General features: G+C 50.0%; 1 protein-coding gene across 1 annotated transcript in view; it reads right to left on the bottom strand.

The window, feature by feature from the left end:
* MVB12B (multivesicular body subunit 12B) overlaps positions 1 to 20,357 on the bottom strand; it is a 194,157-nt gene that overhangs the window by 5,145 nt on the left and 168,655 nt on the right. Inside the window, exon 9 of the mRNA XM_025261688.3 lies at positions 20,141 to 20,200. Within this exon, the coding sequence (XP_025117473.1) occupies positions 20,141 to 20,200 (60 nt within the window). The remainder of the gene's footprint in view (positions 1 to 20,140; positions 20,201 to 20,357) is intronic.

Below are 20,357 nucleotides of genomic sequence, written 5' to 3'. Positions count from 1 at the left end.
ATCATCAAGGAATAAAAAAGGCAGAGGGTCCAAATCAATACAATCAGAAATGAAAAAGGAGAAGTTACAAGGGGATGCCACAGAAATACAAAGGACCATGAGGGCCACTGCAGGCAACTCTATGCCAATAAAACCAGACGGCCTGGAAGAAAAGGACAGATTCTTAGAGAGGTGTGTCTCCCAAGACTGAGTCAGGAAGAAAATCTGAACAGACCAACTACAAGCACTGAAACTGAACCTCTGATTATAAAACTCCCAACAAACAGAAGTTCAGGATCAGACGGCTTCACAGGCGAATTCTATCACACACTGAGGGAAGGGTTGACACCTGTCCTTCTCAAACTATTCCAAAACATTGCAGAAAAAGGAACACTCCCAAACTCGTTCTATGAAGCCACCATCATCCTCATACCTAAATCAGACAAAGATACCACAAAAAGAAAATTACAGGCTACTATCACTGATGACCATTGATGCAAAAATCCTCAACAAAATACTACTAAACTGAAGCCAACAATACATTAAAAGGATCATATGCTATGGTTTTTCCTGTGGTCATGTATGGATGTGAGAGTTGGGACTGTGAAGAAGGCTGAGCACCAAAGAATTGATGCTTTTGAACTGTGGTGTTGGAGAAGACTCTTGAGAGTCCCTTGGACTGCAAGGAGATCCAACCAGTCCATTCTGAAGGAGATCAGCCCTGGGTGTTCTTTGGAAGGAATGATGCTAAAGCTGAAACTCCAGTACTTTGGCCACCTCATGCGAAGAGTTGACTCTTTGGAAAAGACTCTGATGCTGGGAGGGATTGGGGGCAGGAGGAGAAGGGGACGACAGAGGATGAGATGGCTGGATGGCATCACTGACTCGATGGATGTGAGTCTGAGTGAACTCCGGGAGATGATGATGGACAGGGAGGCCTGGCGTGCTGCAATTCATGGGGTCGCAAAGAGTTGGACACAACTGAGCGACTGAACTGAACTGAACTGATACCATGATCTAGTGGGTTTATTTCAGGGAATAAAAACTATCTTTTAAGTAATGCTATTTAAAAAAAAATGGTAAAAAAAATGTGATACATCACATTAACAAACTGAAGAGTAAAATTCATATGATCATCTCAATAGATGCAGAAAAAGCTTTTGATAAAATTCGATATTGATTTATGGTAAAAATTTTCCAGAAAGTGGGCACAAAGGGAACCTACTGTCAATATACTAAAGGACATATATGACAAGCCCACAGGTATTAAAACATCGTACTCAATGGTGAAAAGCTGAAAGCATTTCCTCTAAAATCAGGAATGTCCACTCTTGCCACTTTTATTTGACATGGTTTTGGAAGTCCGAGGCATGTTAATTAATCAGAGAATAAAAAGAAAAGGAATCCAAATGGGAAAAAAAAGAGTAAAGCTGTCACCATTTTCATGACATGTTACTATACATACTAATAAAAAATCCTAAAGACACTGACAGAAGACTACTAGAGCTCATCAATGAATTCGGTAAAGTTGCAGGGTACAAAATTCATACGCAGAAATCTGCTGCATTTCTATATACTAAAAAATGAAATATCAGAAAGAGAAATTAAGGAAAATCCTATTTACCACTGCATCAAAATGGCAATCCACTCCAGCACTCTTGCCTGGTAAATCCCATGGATGGAGGAGCCTGATAGGCTACAGTCCATGGGGTTGCAAAGAGTAGGACATGACTGAGCAACTTCACTTCACTTCAAGGAGACAAAAGATCTGGAGTCCAAAAACTATAAGATGCTGATAAAAAATGGAAGATGACACAGACAGATGGAAAGTTATACCACATTCTTGGATTGGAAGAATCAATATTGTCAAAGGACTATATTACCCAAGAAAGTCTACAGATTGAATGCCAATGGCATTTTTCACAGCACTAGAACAAAAAATTTTTTAATTTGTATGGAAACACAAAGACTCTGAATAGCCAAAGCAACCTTGAGAAAGAAAAATGAAGCTGGAGGAATCAGACTCCTTGACTTCAGGCTACACTACAAAGCTACAGTAATTAAAACAGTATGGTACTGGCATAAAAACAGAAATACAGATCAATGGAACAGGATAGGAAGCCCAGAAACAAACCCACACAATTGTGGTCAATTAATCAACAACAAAGGAAGAAAGAATATACAACAGAGAAAAGACAGTCTCTTCAATAAGTGGTGCTGGGAAAACTGGACAGCTACATGTAAATGAATACAATTAGAACATTCTCTAACATTATACACAAAAAATAAACTCAAAGTGGATTAAAGACCTAAATGTGAACACAAGATACTATAGAACTCTGAGAGGAAAACATAGGCAGAACACTCTTTGACATAAATCATACCTATCTCTTTTTGGATCTGTCTCCTAGAGGAATGGAAATAAAAACAACAAACCAACAAACAAAAAAACAAATGGGACCTAATTAAAGTCAAAAGCTTTTGCACAGCAAAACAACCACAAACAACCTATTGAATTGGAGAAAATATTTGCAAATGATGCAACCGACAAGGTATTAATCTCCAAAATATATTAATACAAACAGCTCATACAGCTCAATATAAAAAGACGAACAGCCCAATCAAAAAATGAGCAGAAGATCTAAACAGACATTCCTCTAAAGAAGACATACAGATGGCCAAAAGGCACATAGAAAGATGCTCGACATTGCTAATACAGAAATGCTGATCAAAATTACAATGAGGTATCACCTCACACTGGTCAGAATAACCATCATCAAAAAGTCTATAAATAATAAATGCTGGAGACGGTGTGAAGGAAAAGGAACTCTCCTACAGTGTTGGTGGGAATGTAAATTGGTGCAGCCATTATGGAGAACAGTATGAAGCGTCCTTAAAAAAACTAAGAATAGAGTTACCATATGATCCTGCAACCCCACTCCTGGCTATATATCCGGAGAAAATCATTGGAAAAAATACATGTACCCCAATGTTCACTGCAGCACTCTTGATAATAACCAGGACATGGAAGCAACCTAAATGCCCATCAACAGAGAAATGAATAAAGAAAATGTGATATATATATAGGCTTACCTGGTGGCTCAGATGGTAAAGAATCTGCCTACAAATGCAGGAGACCTGGGTTCGATCCCTGGGTTGGGAAGATCCTCTGGAGAAGGGAATGGCAACCCACTCCAGTAATTTTGCCTATATATACACAACGGAATGCTACTCAACTATAAAAAGAAAGAATGCCATCTGCAGCAACATGGATGGATCTAGAGATTATCATACTAAATGAAGTAAATCAGACTAAAACAAACATCATGGATATCACTTATATGTGGAATCTAAAAGAAGGGATACAAATGAATTTAGTATACAGAACAGAAATAGACCCACAGACATAGAAAAGAGACATGTGGTTACCAAAGGGGAAGCAGGAGGTAGGGATAAATTAGTAGGAGTTGGGGATTAACAAATATATGCTGCTGTATATAAAACAGATGACCAACAAGGATCTACTGTGTAGCATAGAGAACTATACTCAGTATTTTATAGTAACCTATAAGGGAAGAGAATCTGAGAAAGGGGGTGTGTATATATGTGTGTGTGTGTGTGTGTATCTGTGTAAAAAACCGAACTGCTTTGCTGCACACCTGAAACTAACACTGTAAACCAACTATACTCAGAACAAAAATTTAAAGAATAAAAAAAGAAGGAAATCTTGTCATTTGTAGCAACATGGATGGATCTTGAGGGCGTTGTGCTAAATGAAGTCAGTCAGACACAGAAAGACAAACACTTTGTGATCTCAGTTATACGTGGAACCCAGAACACAGCAGGACCAAGCCCACCGGGCAGAGCCGACGCCAGAGGCAGGTGGGGTGGGTGAAACGGGGCAAGGGGGTGAAAAGGCACGGACGTCCAGTTGCAGAGTGATTACGTCCTGAAGATAGGCTGTACAGCGTCATGAATATGGATATCAACACTGCAATTCATATTTTGGTAGTTGCTAAATTTTAAAAATTCTCATCAGAAGAAAACAGTTGTTACTATGTAAGATAAAAGATGGTAACTATATTTATTATGATAATTGCTTTGCAATATATACAACTATCGACACACGTTGTACACCTGAAGCCAATATGCCTTTTATACTTCAATAAAGGAGGTGGGGGTGACAATCTCTACTCCCGGGGCCCTCTTTGAGGGTGGGATGAGGTGCGGCAGGTTAAGGGCCCGCCTGCCCCGGCACCAGGCAAGCACTCACTGTACATTTGTTGGCTACGTAAGAGAAGACATCAAAGTGGCCCCACTTTCCTGCTAATGACCCGGGCTCCAGCCCTGGTCCGGGCACTCCAGCTCCAGGAAGCTGGAGGAGCAGTGCAGCCTCGGACCAGGAGGACTTCGGGCAAAGTTTGGGACAATACCGCCACCTGGTGGCTGCTCAGGAGCATCGCGGCAGGAAACAATCTCTGCCTCCATCACCCACTCACCCACCCGCATCTGCCTGTGCTGGGCTCTGGGGTCAGGAGGGAGCCCTACAAGAGGGGCAGGGGATGGACGCCGGAACTCCGGTGCTTTTAACCCAAATGGGCAATAGAAAGCAGCCTCGGGGAGAGAACATGAGGGCATTTCTGCCAATGGCCAAGGGTGGTCCCTGAGGAGTACTCAGGGGTGCCGCCTGCCCGGCTGCAGAGACGTGGATGAACCAGGAATGAAGGGATGAAGTGGGAGCCCTTGGGGGAGAGGGTATCTGGAGTTACAGTGCAGAGATGTTTGGAGGAAAGCTTATAGGATCAGAAGACAAAGAGGATGGGCCTGGAAGGCAGGACACCAGCCCTGGCGATGGACCCAGGGCCAGATAGGAGGACGGAGGGGGATCAGGGGGCAGCAGTTGGCCTGAGCTGCACAGGCTGGGGGGGGGATAAGGTCACTAAAAGCACGTGGTGACCTCAGCAGGGGCAGTGCTGGGTGGGCAAAGGCTCCAGGGCGGTGCCGACATGGACAGCAGAGTGTGGTCTCTCCTCAAGGGTGGACAGAGGGTGGCACCCAGACTGAAAGCAGCAGGCTGGTCAGCCTGTAACACACACAGGTCCTGCCTTAGTAGGTCCGGGGAGTGGGCCAGAGATTCCACCTCGTCAGCCAGCTCCCTGGTGACCCAATGCTGCAGGTAGGTTCTGTGGCCCCACCAGCAGGATGTGGGAGTGGACGGGAGGGGCAGAGAGGAAGAGCCAGAGACTTTAGGGCTGAGGGGGCGCTGAGGAGGGAATGGGGGGGATGTGGGGAGGAGGCTGGTGGTGGTTGCGGCGGGGGGCTCCACTTGGGCTGCTCTGAGGCCTTGCTTGGGGCATAGCCGAGGTGAGGCACTTAAGTGAGGGAGCCAGCCCAGTGTCAGCCGCTGGAGTGGCACCAACCAGCTGTGGGCTGGGTCACCTCTACCCTCCAGCGCCTGCTGTGCTTGGCTCCCAGGTGGCAGGAATGCCCAGGGCAGGGAAGCCGCCTGAGTTTGCTGGGGGCCAGCTGGCCACAGAGGGTGCGTGAAAGGGGACGGAGGCACGGGCCACCAGATGTCCACAGCCAGGGGCCCAGGGGCCAGGCTCAGAGACCTGGATGCTGCCAGGGGTAGGCCCAGAAAGGGTACTTTCTGAGGGCATGGGGCAGTGGGGACAAGGGGGTGCAGGCGGGCCGGGGTCGAAGTGCCTTGTGGGGTGGTTGGGAGGCCGTCTTTGTGGCCAGAAACGGACAGGGTCCCTGGGTGGTGGGGGGTGGGCTGGTGGTGTAGAAGAGCCTTCAAGGATAAACTAAATTCTTGCTTCTTTCACTCTCTGGGGTGAGGGGGTGTGGGCATGTGTTGGGGGGGGAATCAGGGGTACACAGCCACCGTCTCCTGACTCAGGGCCGAGTATGCCACCGCCTCCTCCCCGCCCCCCAGAGAGGGCCAGGGACCCACTGCACAGCCTGCACCCCACCCCCACTGCCGCCCCGCCCCTACCCTTGAGATTTTTCCCTTTTTAGGTCATCTTGGCTGGAGAAAAGCACTGCTCCCCCACCTCTTGTTTTCTCTTAACTCCCCAAATGAAATTTCAACATATGTCCCCCCGCCATAATCCCCCTTAGGCCGCGGATAACCCTTCCCACAGACGCTGTCCCCTGCCGGGACGGGCTGGCCCCCAGTGTTTGCCCAAGAGACTAGGCCGCTTCTGGAAGCCCTTTCGCTCCCTTGGGCAAACAGTGAGTACCTTTGAAGGTGGATTTGGGCCCGGATCTGTTTACTCAAGACATTAAGTCTCCTGCATAAGGAGGACCTGCACTCGCGCACAAACAGCAAATCCTTTTTGAATTAAAAAAAATTTTCAATTAAAAAGCATTTTGGTTCAGAGCTGAGACCCCCGCGGAGCAGCGCCCCCAGCCACAGCGCCCTCTGGTGGACAAGAGCCATCATGACAACTCTTAAGCCGTGGCGCTCAATTCCCAGATTCCGAGAGCTTTTGTCAGTGAGGCCGACGTCCTGGCCTTGGGAGGCCACACCGTGGAGCCAAAGGCACCCTAGCCTCAGCTTCGAGGCAGAAAGGGACGGGGGTGGGGGTGGGGGAGCAAGCCCGCATCCACTCGCAGAGACGTGAGACAACTGGCGTGAAAGCACCTTGAAAGTGAAAACCCGGTCCTCCTTCCGAGTCAAGGGTTGCATCAGAGAGTCAGGGGTTTGAACCTGGGTCCTGCCTGGCAGCGGGCGGGGTGAGGGTGGTTCTGGTTTAACTGGCGGGCGGGGCAGGCATCGGTGCCTTTTTTAGAAGCACTAAAGTGATTTCAATGGTTAGGCAGGCGGGGAACCACTACGTGAGACCTTTTACTAAATTAAACGGACAGCAGAGTAAGGCAAGAAGGTACCCTCCCCGCTTCCCTCCCTGGGTCTCGTAACCATCACGTCGATGAGAAACAGAAGTGAGAGGCTGTTTTTAGAACCTGAATTTTGAGACGTGGGAGCTGAGGTTCAGGGGAGGATCAGACTTCCCAAGGTCCCTGGGGGCTGGACGAGGCCCCAAGGGCGCCAGGGGCAGGGACCTGGACTCAGGACAGGGATCTGTACTCACCACTTACACGGGTGGACTTCTGAGATGGGGGGGGCAGGTGGGGTTACAGAAGGGCCTGGCAGGATGGCGGCAGGGGCAGGCCTGAAGGAGCCCAGGCTGGGCCTCAGGGGAGTGAAGGAGCAAGACGCCGGCCAACGCCAAGTCTGGTTTGGGGCTGGAGCCACAGTTGTGAGGGTGCCTGGGGCACGCAGTGGTGGGGGAGTTCTAAGCAGTGGCCCCAGCGGCCCCAAGCCTGCCTCTCCTGGAGCCTGTTCTGGCACCTGCCCGGCCCCGGGGGCCAGGACACGATACCTGCCATGCTCGATGCCTGGTTCAGACCCTCGGGGAATTCCAGCTCTGGAAGCTTCCTCTCCCTACACAAGGGCTCGTGTCCTCCCATCTCTTTCCTGAAGCCTGGCTGCTGGATCTCGGCCCCCCTCTCCTGGGGAGGGAAGGAGCAGGTGCCGTTGTGAGCAGTGGGCCCTGAGGGCCCCCATGGCCCACGGAGCAGGCCTCTGTGTGCTGGGAGGGCCCGTCCAGCTGATGTGAATACATGTCCACCCCTTCGAGCTGTGGAAAGGGCCAGGGAGGCCCAGAGATGAGTTCGGGTCTCCCCATTTTCCCACTTGGATTACAGTTCCAGAGACACACCCTAAAGCCTGGGTGAAAGGGGAAGGCCCTGGGCTGAGAAGCCCGTAGAAGGGCTCTAAAAGGGCTCCAGGGAAAGGCTGTCACATGCAGACTGGGGCTCAGGGGACATGAGGCAGCCAAGACGGGCCGCCCCCCCAGACCTGGAGGGGGTCCTAGAATACCCCAGAGCTGGGGTGGTGCCTTGTTCACCCCTCAGCTGCTGAGAGTCCACAGCTGGGCCTGGAGGTCAGGGCTCCTGGATTACAGCCCACGAGCCCTTGGTCACTAGTGTGGCCATTCGTAAGGGGACAGGAGGGGCAGGAGCTGCTGGGTCCCCAGTCGGGGACAGAATCCTCTCTGCCAGTGAAGATGGTACCACCGCTCTTCCGATGATGGGTGACTGTCCTGAGTGAGGCCACCAGGTCAGGAAGCAGGCGGGTCCCATGACAAGCCCACAGCGGGGTTGGTGTGAACCTTCTGGGAAGCCTCTTCTGCATTCCCCTCAGGTTCCCCAGTGCTAACCCGCAAGCAGCAACCCCAGAGTCAGAAACCCTGAGCCCCACCCAGTCCCGCTGCTCGGTCTCACCCTAAACGAGGGGCTGGAAAAGCTCCCCTCTGAGGGGCAGGGACCACGCCTGTCTGGGCACCGTGCCCGGCGTGGCTGCAGGGTGACTGAGACCATGTGCAGAGTCAGCCCCTGTGTCTTCTGACTCTGGGGCACCCAGGTCATCTTTGTCAATGCCTGTCAGCACCCCCTTTCCTTTCCTGCCCCAGGCCTGGGGCTCCTGGGAGGGGATGGTGGCACCCACTTGCACCCTTCATGGCCTGCCGCCCTGGGCTCAGTGCTGGGAGAGCCCCCCACTCAGGGCAGGGCACCCTTGCTCAGGAGCATCTCCACCTAGGATCCGATGAGCACAGAGGGGCGAAGTGCCTCCCAAGTCCCCACCCGGGGCAGAGCTCCAGTCCCAGGAGGGAGGTGTGGACGCTTCCTGCACAGACCTGTCCCCAGGCATGGCTTCTCAGATCCCACCCCCACCCCCCTCCCTCCAAGCACCATGCCTTGGTGCCTTTGGGAAGGCTACTCCCCCCGGGACATTTGTCCTCCTCTGGGGACAATTAATTACTGCCCCCAGGGCCCCACATCACTGTCCATTTCCTCCTTAAGTGCAAGGTTGGGGTGGGGGCTCAGCCATTTCTGTAGCTCCAGAGTCTGGTAGAGGCTGTGGCCCAGAAGAGATGAACGAACGAATGATGGATGGATGGATGATGGTACAGGATGTGAGAAGTGAGGGGGTGGATGGGTGAGTGAGGGGCAGCTCAATGCAGAGCAGACAGCTAGCTTAGGGACTCAGTTCTTAGACAACGGGGAGGTCATCTGGGTTCTCAGTCTTTTGTGGAAGCAGTGGTGTGTCAGTCCAGCCTTGGGTCCTCTGCATTCCCATGGCCTCTGGGCTGATGGTGTCATGGCCCCTATCCTGGGGTTTTTACCTCATGGAGGCAAAGTGCTGATCCCAGGGTTCATCCACATTGCCACCACTGCCCCCCCACCCCCCACCATGAATGGTGAAGGTATAGGTATAGATGTGATCTGTGTTTGTATCTCAGACATGTGCAAGCTGGAGGCTCATGCTGCTGGCCTGTGTGGTGGTTTAAAATAGTCATAAACGTGGAAAAGTGGAGAGACTTGGCATAAAATGCCAACATTTTCCAGGTTTTATATAAAAATATAGGGGGCTATGGCTTGACTCTCCCACTACGACCATGAGCCTCACACAGGTGAATGGAGGCTGCCTCCTCTAGAAACACACGGATTTTCCAATTTGCACAGTCCCCACCACTCCCTATAAATCACCCAACCAGAGTGTTCTGCCATTTTATCACCGTGACTGCATTTTGTGTGGACTGATGGGGACAGAGTAAGCAAGAACTATTTCTTGTGCCCATGATGCTTAAAAGTAGGAAAACGAAATACAGACTGAGAAGGCCAGGCATTTTAAGGGAAATGGGGGAACGTGCATTCCACGGTGGGACTTAGATCTCTGTGTGAGTATTAATGAGCTCTGCTTCTCCAGGCCCCTCCCGTGCTGCGGGGCTGGGGCCTGGCAGGAACCTGTGTGTCAACCAGCGTCGCCTGCGTGGGGCTCTGGGCAAGGCTGGGGGCTGATGATACCTCTGTGGCCAACTAAACACTGGTGTGCGTCAACAAACAGCCGCAGGGCTAGCCCCCTCAGTGAATCGGCATTTCAGAATTCATCTAAATATCACCTAAAAGATGCGTATTTGTATTTTCCCTCTCCCAGGTTATTTGTGGAAAATATTTAGAACGATGCTGCTTTCTGACACTGATTTCTGAGTGAAAAAGAAGCTGTGTGATCACTACAGGAAGATGCCCTCCTCATTCGTCATCTTTATGCTCATTTTTTACCTACACGTCAGGCAACCTTCCAGGAGTTCAGTTTGGGGGGGTGTTACTATTTTTTGGGGGGTATTAACTATTTTTTTGGCCAAGTTGCGCAGCATGTGGGATCTTAGTTCCCTGACCAGGGATTGAACTTGCGCCCTGCCCCCCTGCAGTGGAAGCACAGAGTCTTAACCACTGGGCTGCCAGGGAAGTCCCTGGGGTGTACAGGGTATTACTTTAAAACTTGGGGGATGAGAGTTCCCCAAACCACAAGAAAAGGACAGAAAAGTCCTTTTAGGATGAACTTTCAAAAGACCATATAATTCACCTTGACCTCTATTCTACATGAGCCAGGTATAGCTCACGACGGTATCCAGGGCAGATAATTCTGTCTGTCAAACATCAGCTCTGCCTCAGGTTCATTTCCAAGGGCTCAGCCTGGCTCCCTCATCTGTATGATGAACGCCCTGGGCTGCTGCACCAGCAACCTGGACACCTGGGCGGAGGCTGGCGCTTAGCGGCACTGCTGCTGATAGAACCAGAGAGGGTGGTGGGGGGAGGGGGACTCAGACTCTCACAATTAGGAACTCTATTAATATAATCTACCATATTAATATGCCCACAGAGAAAAAAATATGATCATCTCAATGGATGATTAAAAGACATTTATCAAAAGCTACTATCCATTCCTGATAAAAACACTTAGGAAAATAGAAATAGATGGCTAATTCTTTAACATGATAAAAAAAAAATGATGCCTATATATAGCAAGCCAAAATGCAGCATTATGGGTGAGTATTGAAACTAGAAATTTCCGTTCAGACAAGGAGGCCCAGTGACCTGATCGTTCCGGCTGCAATGCTGGCTGAAGGTTCAGGAAGGGGGCGGTGTCAGTGTTTGCAGACGACATTAACGCCAGCCTGTGTAACCAAAGAAAAGCAACTGAAAACCATCAGAAGTAGAAGTTAGCGAGAGAGCCAGCCCCTAAAATAAAATACAAATGTCAACAGCTCTTTGATACAAAAAATGACAGGAAATATAATGGAAAAAAAGACTCTACTCATGAGAACCACAAAAACATCAAACACTCAGCAATAACCTACAAAGAAGTGTGCAGACTCTCTGCAAAGAACACCCTTCTACCCTGCTGAGCGACAGACACAAATCCCCAGGGGGAGACTCTTCACCAAACATCTATTAACCTCCATGCTCGGTGCAGTCAACAATAAACATCTAGGGTGGAGTTTCTCCCCCTGAAAAGAGTCTAAAGTTCAGATAGAAGAATAATCAAGGGACTATACTTAGAAAAATCTGGGGTGGGGGGAGAAGGAAGAACTAAGCTTATCATATATTAAAGCTTATTATAAAGCTATCAGAGTCAAGGCAGTGTGGTAATCATACAAAAAGAACAGAGATGAGTGTCAAGAAAAACGTCCATTGGTCCACTTACAGATGGAACTATACGATAAGAGTAACACTTAAAACTACCGAAGAAAGTAAACAATGGTAAGAAAACTGGTTAACGGTTTAGGATAAAATGAAGCTGGTTCTAGTTTTTACTTTCTAATAAACTTCAGATGGATCAAATAGTTGAAAACTGTTTAATACTGTAAGATATTAAAACACAAAAGGGTATGAGAAAATAGTATTTTTTATAATCTTAAGTATGACATGAAACCAAAAACAAAACATTAAAGTCATGATTGTCCATGAAAAATTAAAAACTATTGTATAGCAAAACACATCTTTAACAAGGTGAAAAGCCACTGGTTAAAGTGTGTGTGTGTGTGTGTGTGTGTGTTTGAACATAGGACAGAAAGAAGGTTGTTACAAAGAACATAAAAAACTCACAAATGAATGAAAAAACTAAATAAGCCAATAGAAAAAACTGGGCAAAGGGCACACACAGAATAGATTCACAAAAGAAGTATACAAATGGCTGATAAATATATGAAAAGATGTCCACCTTTAAATACCTGTGATGCTTATAGAGGGTGTGGGAAACAGGTACCCCCTCACACACCACAGGACGGGGGGGCAGGGGGGTTTAAAAGGGCCCTCTCTTTTTGGAAAGCAAAATGGTAATACCATGCATTCTTCTAAAGAAAGACCCAGGAGAGCAAAGACGCATACAAGGAAACATACTGCAGCAGTGGAACAGCGAATACTTGGAAACAACTCAAGAGTTAATCAATAGTGGATTGCTTAAATAAATTATGACACAATCATAAAAGGGAACCACATGTAGTCATTAAAAAGAACGGGGCAGATCTGTGTGTGATGACATGGAAGGTTGTGCAAGATATACTAGTCGGTGCGAAAGCAAGACCCAGGAACGGTATGTGCGGTACTGACACCCGTGATGCTTGCTGGATGCGGGCATCTCTCCCCCAGGAGTGGACCATGGGGGACTCGCACCTTTTTCATGTTTCTGTTGTGTCTGCATTTTAAAAAACACGTATGACCTTTGCACTTGGAAAGAGAACACTAAATGTTAAAAAATTGATTCTGATTGGCAGGGTAGATGCTGAAGATGATAAACTGCCCACGATGGCTGCCACACTTTATGGGGAGAGAACTAGTCTTGTCTGTGGCATCAAACAGTGGTTCCCAAGCTGTGGTCAGACTCCTGAAGAGTCCATGAGAGGCAGGTCCCCAAGCTACTTCCCACATTTCAAATTGGAAAAGACCCTGATGCTGGGAAAGATTGAAGGCAAAAGGAGAAGAGGGTGGCAGAAAATGAGATGGTGGGATGGCATCACTGATTCAATGGACGCGAACTTGGGCAAGCTCCAGGGAATGGTGAGGGACAGGGAGGCCAGGCACTGCTGTGGTCCACTGGGTGGCAAAGAGCTGGACTCGAGTTAGTGACTGAACGACAATAACAACCCTTCTTTTATGCCTTTGGAATGGCTATCCATTAAACTAATTCATTAGGTTCCTTTGTTTTTGGCTGAAATGATCTCAGCTTAGTGTGATAGCTTTGTAAGAATTCAGTGTATACCTGTGGCGGATTCATGTTGATATATGGCAAAACCAATACAATATTGTAAAGTTAAAAAAAAAAAAAAAGAATTCAGTGGCATGACTGAACAACTGGGTCTTTGAAAACAATATAAAAAAAGGGGGAGCAGAACAATAGATAAGAAAGGTTAACTTCTATCTAATTAACTAACTTTCATTTAATAAATGAAGTAGGTGAATTTCTTTCCCCAAACATATCAGCTTCCTGACTGAAAACAAAAGATAAAAAAGATGCTGGGGGATGAAAACGTTGACTCGCACGGATAAAGGACACCTTATTTCCTGTTGCAGTTTGAGACCTGACCACTAGATGGTGCACAGTGATCACGCATTTTGTGACTTCGCCCTCTGCAAAATTCTTCTAACATTAATATGCACAATGAAAGCTTTCCAGAAGTAGGAAGAATGAACAATTGCACTGGGATATGAACATTTTGCTTTTATAAAATTGGGACTCTGCCATTTCATTACTGATACAAAAATCTTCTGCCTCACTTTCTCCCCGCACATGCAGCTCCCAAATCCACTCTAATCTCATATATCGGAAGCGCTTGCAGAAGTCCATGCAAAGTGGACGTCCACAAGTTGGTTCCAAAAATTCTTTTTACCTCATGATGCCAAATGTATTTCCATTAATTTCACCTCAATGTCGTGACGTCAATGCGAGTGGAATCAGCCCCAAGCTAAATAAGCAATAAGCCCCATTTTTCAACACACAAACACATAAAGATGTCAGCTCAAACTGTTTACTAATTAACACTTAAAAAGACACAAATTAGATATGCGTGGCTAAGAGCAATTATAATCAAGACGAATTTCTCTAGTCATTTGGGAACTGAAAAAAAAAAAAATGCCTAATTGCTGGAACCAATGTTTTAAAAACTGAAATCACGCCAGTTAGCAAATATGTTCATTTAAGGAACATTCCACGTGACTAGACTCTGGAGGACCGACTACAAACATGAGAACAAGGGAAATATTTATAAAATTAAAATTGTAAGCTCCTTTGGATTTATAACTTCAGCATTAAATACGTCTGCAAACAGCAGCCCATAAAAACCTGTAGCCATTAAGTGGTTAAATGGACTGCCTCCCTTGTCAATTTTAAGGGAGTGATTAATATCAGATCGTCCCTTTACTAATTAGACTCTCCCTTGTCTTTTAGCCTTAAAGTCGAGTGAAAATGGAGGCCGTCTGCTCCACCAGGGAGTGTGCTGGGCTAATGATGATGCTCCTCGCCACGTTTCTGAGTGGGGTGACCACCGAAGGGGGTTGAATGCTGTGGTCTTTTCCAGGGGAGGGTGGCAGCCATGGTGGGGAAAGTCTTTGTGTATGGGGCTGGGAGGCTCTCGGGTTGCCCTTTCAGGCACAGGAACCCTTGGCTCCTATTTATAGAGGCTTGCGGTGTTGTGCACTCGGCATGGAATCTATGGTCGAGGCCACTGTCTCTGGGCCACTGCTCCGGAGACAAGGGACAGGGCGGTGGGTGAGGGAGGTGGGGCTGGGGGTGGGGGGGTAGGATGAACAGGCTACGGGAGAGGCAAGGAGACGGGAGAATTGCTGCCGAACTGAGGAGCTGGGGAGCTCCCGGGCTGGCTGTGAGGGGCATCCATCAGAGGGAGGGATGGGGCGCCTGCTTACAAGGGAAATAAAGAGCGGCAGAGACAGAGAATATTTATATGCCTATCTCCTGGCGCTGAGAGAAGACGCTTCATCACCGGGTCGGCTGCGAAATTACACTTTTCTCGACTCTTGAACGGAGAGAACCTTTTGTCTGGGCAACAGGGAGGACGATAAGGGCTTCACACTGGATGCAGCCCTCCGGGGACCCCTGCCGCCCTCCTGCAGAGCCCAACGACTGCTGCCTGGGGCACCGGGGCCAGGTCAGGGCCAGAAGGGATCACTGCAAACCCCCCCGCCCCCTGCCCGCCCCAACAGCTGCTGCTGGCTGCTCCCTGGTCACCTCCTGTGGCCCGGAGAGGGTGAGCAAAAACATGCTCTCCTGACTTAAGGGGTAATTTACGTGGCAAAGCCCCTGCCCCGAGCCGAGGGTAGATGTGGATGGCATGGGATGTGGCTGTTGGATCCTGGAGAGTGACAGCCTTAAAAGTGAGGACTGGTTTACTCACCTCGGCTTCGTTTACTTCAACAGCCCACACCACCTGTGAGCACCTAAAGAATTCCCCCCAAACGTGGCGGGTGGCATGGCCACTGACTTTATAATCGTGATCTTCCTTGGGGGCCATTCGTGAAACGCAGCCTGGTGTCACCGCACCTGTGGGGGGCGTCCTGTGGGCGCTATGGCCACGGTGGGATCCCGGGGCCTGCACGCCACCCTGAGGATGGGGAGGCCAGGGGACCTGCTCCAGGGTCAGCATAGGTGGCGGATTTGGCGTGCTATCTGGGGGAGAGGGGCTGGACTCAAAAACTGTGTCCCTCCACTATGCCATGTCTCCTCCGTGGTCTGCACAGTCTACAAACATCGGTGTCTACACAGCAGCAGATGGCTCTGGTCCACACTGCCAGCGAGCCTTGTGCCACCTTCCTGCTGGCAGGGCCGGGTGGCACCCTCTCCTTGAGGTGGTCAGATTCCACAGTGGGGGAGCTGGAGGAGCACGCCACCCACTGCTGGGGGGGTGACACCCAGTCTCCTTGCACTTGTTACTCCTGGAAGTGGCAGGCTGGGGTCTGGTGGGTCCCTGCTCTGGGTGGGGGGGCACCTGGGGACAGGTGTCCTCTCTGGCCCCAAATCACGAAGCTCAAGACCGACAGAGCGATGAGGCTGGTTCGGGGGTGACTTGTTCCTGAGGCCAAATGATGGTCACAGAGCATCCCCCAGGCAGGGCGGGGTGGGGACAGCAAAGCCGGCAGGGGAGCAAACAGGCCAACGCCACTCCTGGACATGCTGCTTGGGGCGAGCACTCCCACTTCCTCTACAGCCAGGACCACTGTGTGCTGGGTTGACACCACCTCCCCCCGGGGGCATGCAGGGATAAGGGAGGGGAGAGCCTGCCCCTTACAAAGCAGCCCCCACAGACGCCAGGCTCTCCCTGCTGTTTTCGAATCCCAGGCGAGATCTGGGTGGTGGGGGAGGGGGGTGGGCGTTGTTCAGGATGGGCAAGGGGATGGTGCAGGTCACAGTCAGCCCTGAACCCAAAGGCAGTCTCCTGATCTTGGGGGAAGGCGTTGGGCTTGATGCTGTAAACAAGAGCAAAGCAAGCCCCCAGCCGAGCTCCTGCTGCTCCCAGGCTCTTCCCCAAGCAATGCCCTTCACCCCCAAACAACAGACAGACTGGGTGCAAGTGAAAAGGGGCAAAATCACCCTGAGCAAGGGGACCCCCAGGTGCTCAGGGCCAGCCCACGGAGGCCGAGGGCGGGGCCAGGGGGGCAGGGAGCTGTGGGCTCAGCTCCTCCTCTGCCTCCAACTCCAGGAGCTATGCTGAGTTCAGAGGCTGAGAGGGGCTAGTTCTCCAGTTTATTTATGGAGAATGCTCGCCGATGTTGTTGCGGGAGTGTGTGGATGTCAACATGCTAATCACCATTACGTGCACGTGGATGGCTGGTGGAAGTAACTTCTAAATCCTCAGATTAAATGAAAACCCTCACGGCCTCCCTGACAGTGGGGATGTCTGCGATGGTTTCCCAGCCTATTTAGCATGTCTAACCTCTCCCCATTTCCCTACATTTTCTCTAACTCCACTTTAATCTCCTTCAACAGAGAACACAGCGTGTGCTTTTAACCCATCACTGAAAGCAAGGAAGGAAGCCGGGCGGGGTCCACTGGCTCTCTCTGCTCTGCCACAGAGGGCAGAGCGTCAGGCTGCAACGGGGCGGACTTGCACCAGCTCGCCCCGCTTCCTGTGGACCAGGGGGATGGTGGTGACAGTGACCACGACATGACTGGACTTGCCTGGTGGTCCGCCTACCAATGCAGGGGCCGTGGGTTTGATCCCTGGTCCTGAAGGGTTCCATGTGCCTCGGGGCAACTAAGCCTGTGTGCCACAACTACTGAAGCCCACGCGCCCTAGAGCCCGAGCTCCGAAACAAGAGGAGCCGCCGCGATAACAAGCCCGCGCACCACAGCGAGAGAGGAGCCCTGGTCCGCCGCAACTCGAGAAAGCCCATGTGCAGCAATGAAGACCCAGCGCAGCCAAAGATAAATAGAAAACACACCGCCCACAATCATGACACTTGCTATACCTCATTGAGAGACGCTTGCTCCTGGGAAGCAAAGTTACGACCAACCGAGACAGCATATTAAAAAGCAGAGACATTACTTTGCCAACAAACGTCTGTCTAGTCAAGGCTATGGTTTTTCCAGTGGTCATGCATGGATGTGAGAGTTGGACTATAAAGAAGGCTGAGCGCCAAAGAGTTGATGCTTTTGAATTGTGGTGTTGGAGAAGACTCTTGAGAGTCCCTTGGACTGCAAGGAGATCCAACCAGTCCATCCTAAAGGAAATCAATCCTGAATATTCATTGGAAGGACTGATGCTAAAGCTGAAACTCCAATACTTTGGCCACCTGATGTAAGAATGGACTCATTTGAAAAGACCCTGATGCTGGGAAAGATTAAAGGTGGGAGGAAAAGGGGACAAAAGAGGATGAGATGGTTGGTCCATCACCAACTCCATGGACATGACTTTGAGTAATCTCTGGGAGTTGGTGAAGGACAGGGGGACTTGGCATGCCACAGTCCATGGGCTCGCAGAGAGGTGAACACGACTGAGTGACTGAACTGAACTGATACCTAACTGGGCAGCTGCCACGGCAAGTGCTGCTCTGGGCCATTTCCGTGACTGTCTCAGCGACACCCACAAATGCTACAGAGCGTTTTCATTATTAATACTCTCCTGGTTTTACAGAAGAGGAAACTGAGGCTCAGAAAGGTTACATGGAAAATCTGAGGATGCTACCCCCGCCAAGCTCTGCTCAGAGCGCCCGACATCAGCACACCGTACTCTAAACAAACACATTTTTGGCCCTTCCGTGGGAAGAGAGTTAAGAGAATTGATGGTGGTTTCCACCACGGGCACTGGCTCTACCACTGGGCTCTCTCCTATTTCACCCTGTCCTGGTCACCTGAAGGCCCAGGTGGGGTCAGGACCCAGGTTGATGGGCCTCCCTAGTACCACTGTCCTCACCAGCCCGAGGACAGGGGGCCATGGACTTTACGTCATAACGGAGGGCGTCTGGAGTATGACGCGCTAGCTCTCCATCTTGTCTTGAGCAGATAACTTCGCCTCTCTGAACCTCAAGTTCTGACCCACGAGATGGGGAGGAATGTTGTCACCTGGTCAGCCTGGGGTGAGAATCGGTGATAATGGAGGTAAAGTCCAGGCCCATGTAGCAGGTGCTTAAATAAACAGGGCTCTGGCTACAGCCCAGGAGGATGGGTGGGGAGAGAAGGGGTGACGTTCACAGCTGCCCTGTCTCCGGCACTGGCCACCTACCCCCACCAACCCACAGTGATGGTCACTTGCTGTCTATGGTGTTTTTCACACCTGTCCCTTTAGTGTTCATGAGACAGGTTTTCCTGTTATCCAAGCTTTAAGCAGAGAAGGGGCATACCCCTGGCCCCCCCCACCCCTTAAAGTCTGTGCAACCTTGTCCATCCTGAAAGGTCACAGGCTGCTCCTTGCTTCACAGCCTGCGGCCAGAGCTGTTGCTGCTGCTGCTGCTGCTGCTAAGTTGCTTCAGTCATGTTGGACTCTGTGCGACCCCAGAGACGGCAGCCCACCAGGCTCCCCCGTCCCTGGGATTCTCCAGGCAAGAACACTGGAGTGGGTTGCCATTTCCTTCTCCAATGCATGAAAGTGAAAAGTGAAAGTGAAGTCACTCAGTCGTGTCTGACTCCCAGTGACCCCATGGACCGCAGCCCACCAGGCTCCTCCATCCATGGGATTCTCCAGGCAAGAGTACTGGAGTGGGGTGCCATTGCAGGTCTCTGCAAAGGCCGTGTGGACACGCTCACCGGCGCCACCCTGTGGGGACCCCACACAAAGGCAGTCTGGGGGGGGGGCGTCACCTCACTTTGAGCCAGGGCTGACCTGGGGCTCCAACCCACCGGTGTTTTTCTGATGTGGCAGCCGGTCATTGTTCTACCCCTCTTAAAATCTATAGATGACAGTCAGCTTGGGGTTTTATGATTTACTGAAAATCCAAGACAAAGGGGGACTTTTTTGTCTTGTTTTTGCTGTGACAGGTTTAGAAATTTGTTGTACTATATTGATTCAATTTTCCTTGATTTCAGCCATCTTTCAATAATGCAACCTGCTTCTGCTAGCTGGGTACACAAGAGAACACCCAGAGGAGCTGAGAATATTGAAATGGTTCTTCCATTTCCATCTCTGAGACGGATGTCCCTCTCCGAGGAGAGCCGGCTGCAAGCATGTGACCCTTAACAGCCGTCTCCACACGGAAGACGACACACACGCCGGCGCTGTCTGACGGAAGTGGGGAGACCACCGGGAGAGCTGACCCCCGGTTTTGTTCTGTTATCGCCACTCTCTGTCCTCAGAGGCGTCACATGTGCTTCCAAATCCTGGGATCTCTTTTTATTAGGAAAACATCCAAACTCTTTCTAACCAGGCTGCCAAGTGGGGTTTGGCTTTATCAAGCACAATGGAATGTGTCCTGATCCTTCCCCTAAATCATGAAATGGCTCAGACATTTCCTCAAACCCCTACTGGAGGCAAATAATAAAGCTGAAGGATAAAGAGCTAACTCCGCGCCCTGGCCCCAGCCTCTGCCTTCTTTAAGCTGAGACTTTTAACAAAATGAAGCAGCGTTGCCCGTTCCGTGTTATCATGTAAAACCTTCTGTCTTATTACTTTAAGTAATACACACATTAAAAAGAGAGCTTCTTTTTCTAAGAAGTAAACTTGAGTGAAAGCGTCTTTCTCAGAGGGCTGCCCCATGCTGAGGTCCCTTCTTGTGCCTGGAACACACCCTTAATGTGGAAGGGAGACGCCGGGCCAGCCAGCGAGGACCCAGGCCCCACCTGCCCCATCCTGGGGAGCTTGCTTACCTCTTTTTCAATTTCTGCCAGAGATTTGATGGTGATTCCCAGGAGATCAAAGGGCTGCATCTGAAAATACATCAAGTCATCCTCTTACGTGGCTGGAAAAAGTGCTGCTTCACATTTGCTCTTCTTCACAATTGCGACACTTCAAACCCCACTGCGATCTGGTGTTTTCTCCACTCCTCTGCCACAGAAACCATCAGTGTGACTCCACAGTGCTGCG

This window comes from Bubalus bubalis, chromosome 12 (assembly GCF_019923935.1).
Source record: "Bubalus bubalis isolate 160015118507 breed Murrah chromosome 12, NDDB_SH_1, whole genome shotgun sequence".
Classification (NCBI taxonomy): Eukaryota; Metazoa; Chordata; class Mammalia; order Artiodactyla; family Bovidae; genus Bubalus; species Bubalus bubalis.
Note: the sequence above shows the minus strand (reverse complement) of the source record. Positions and strands in the feature narration are given on the sequence as shown.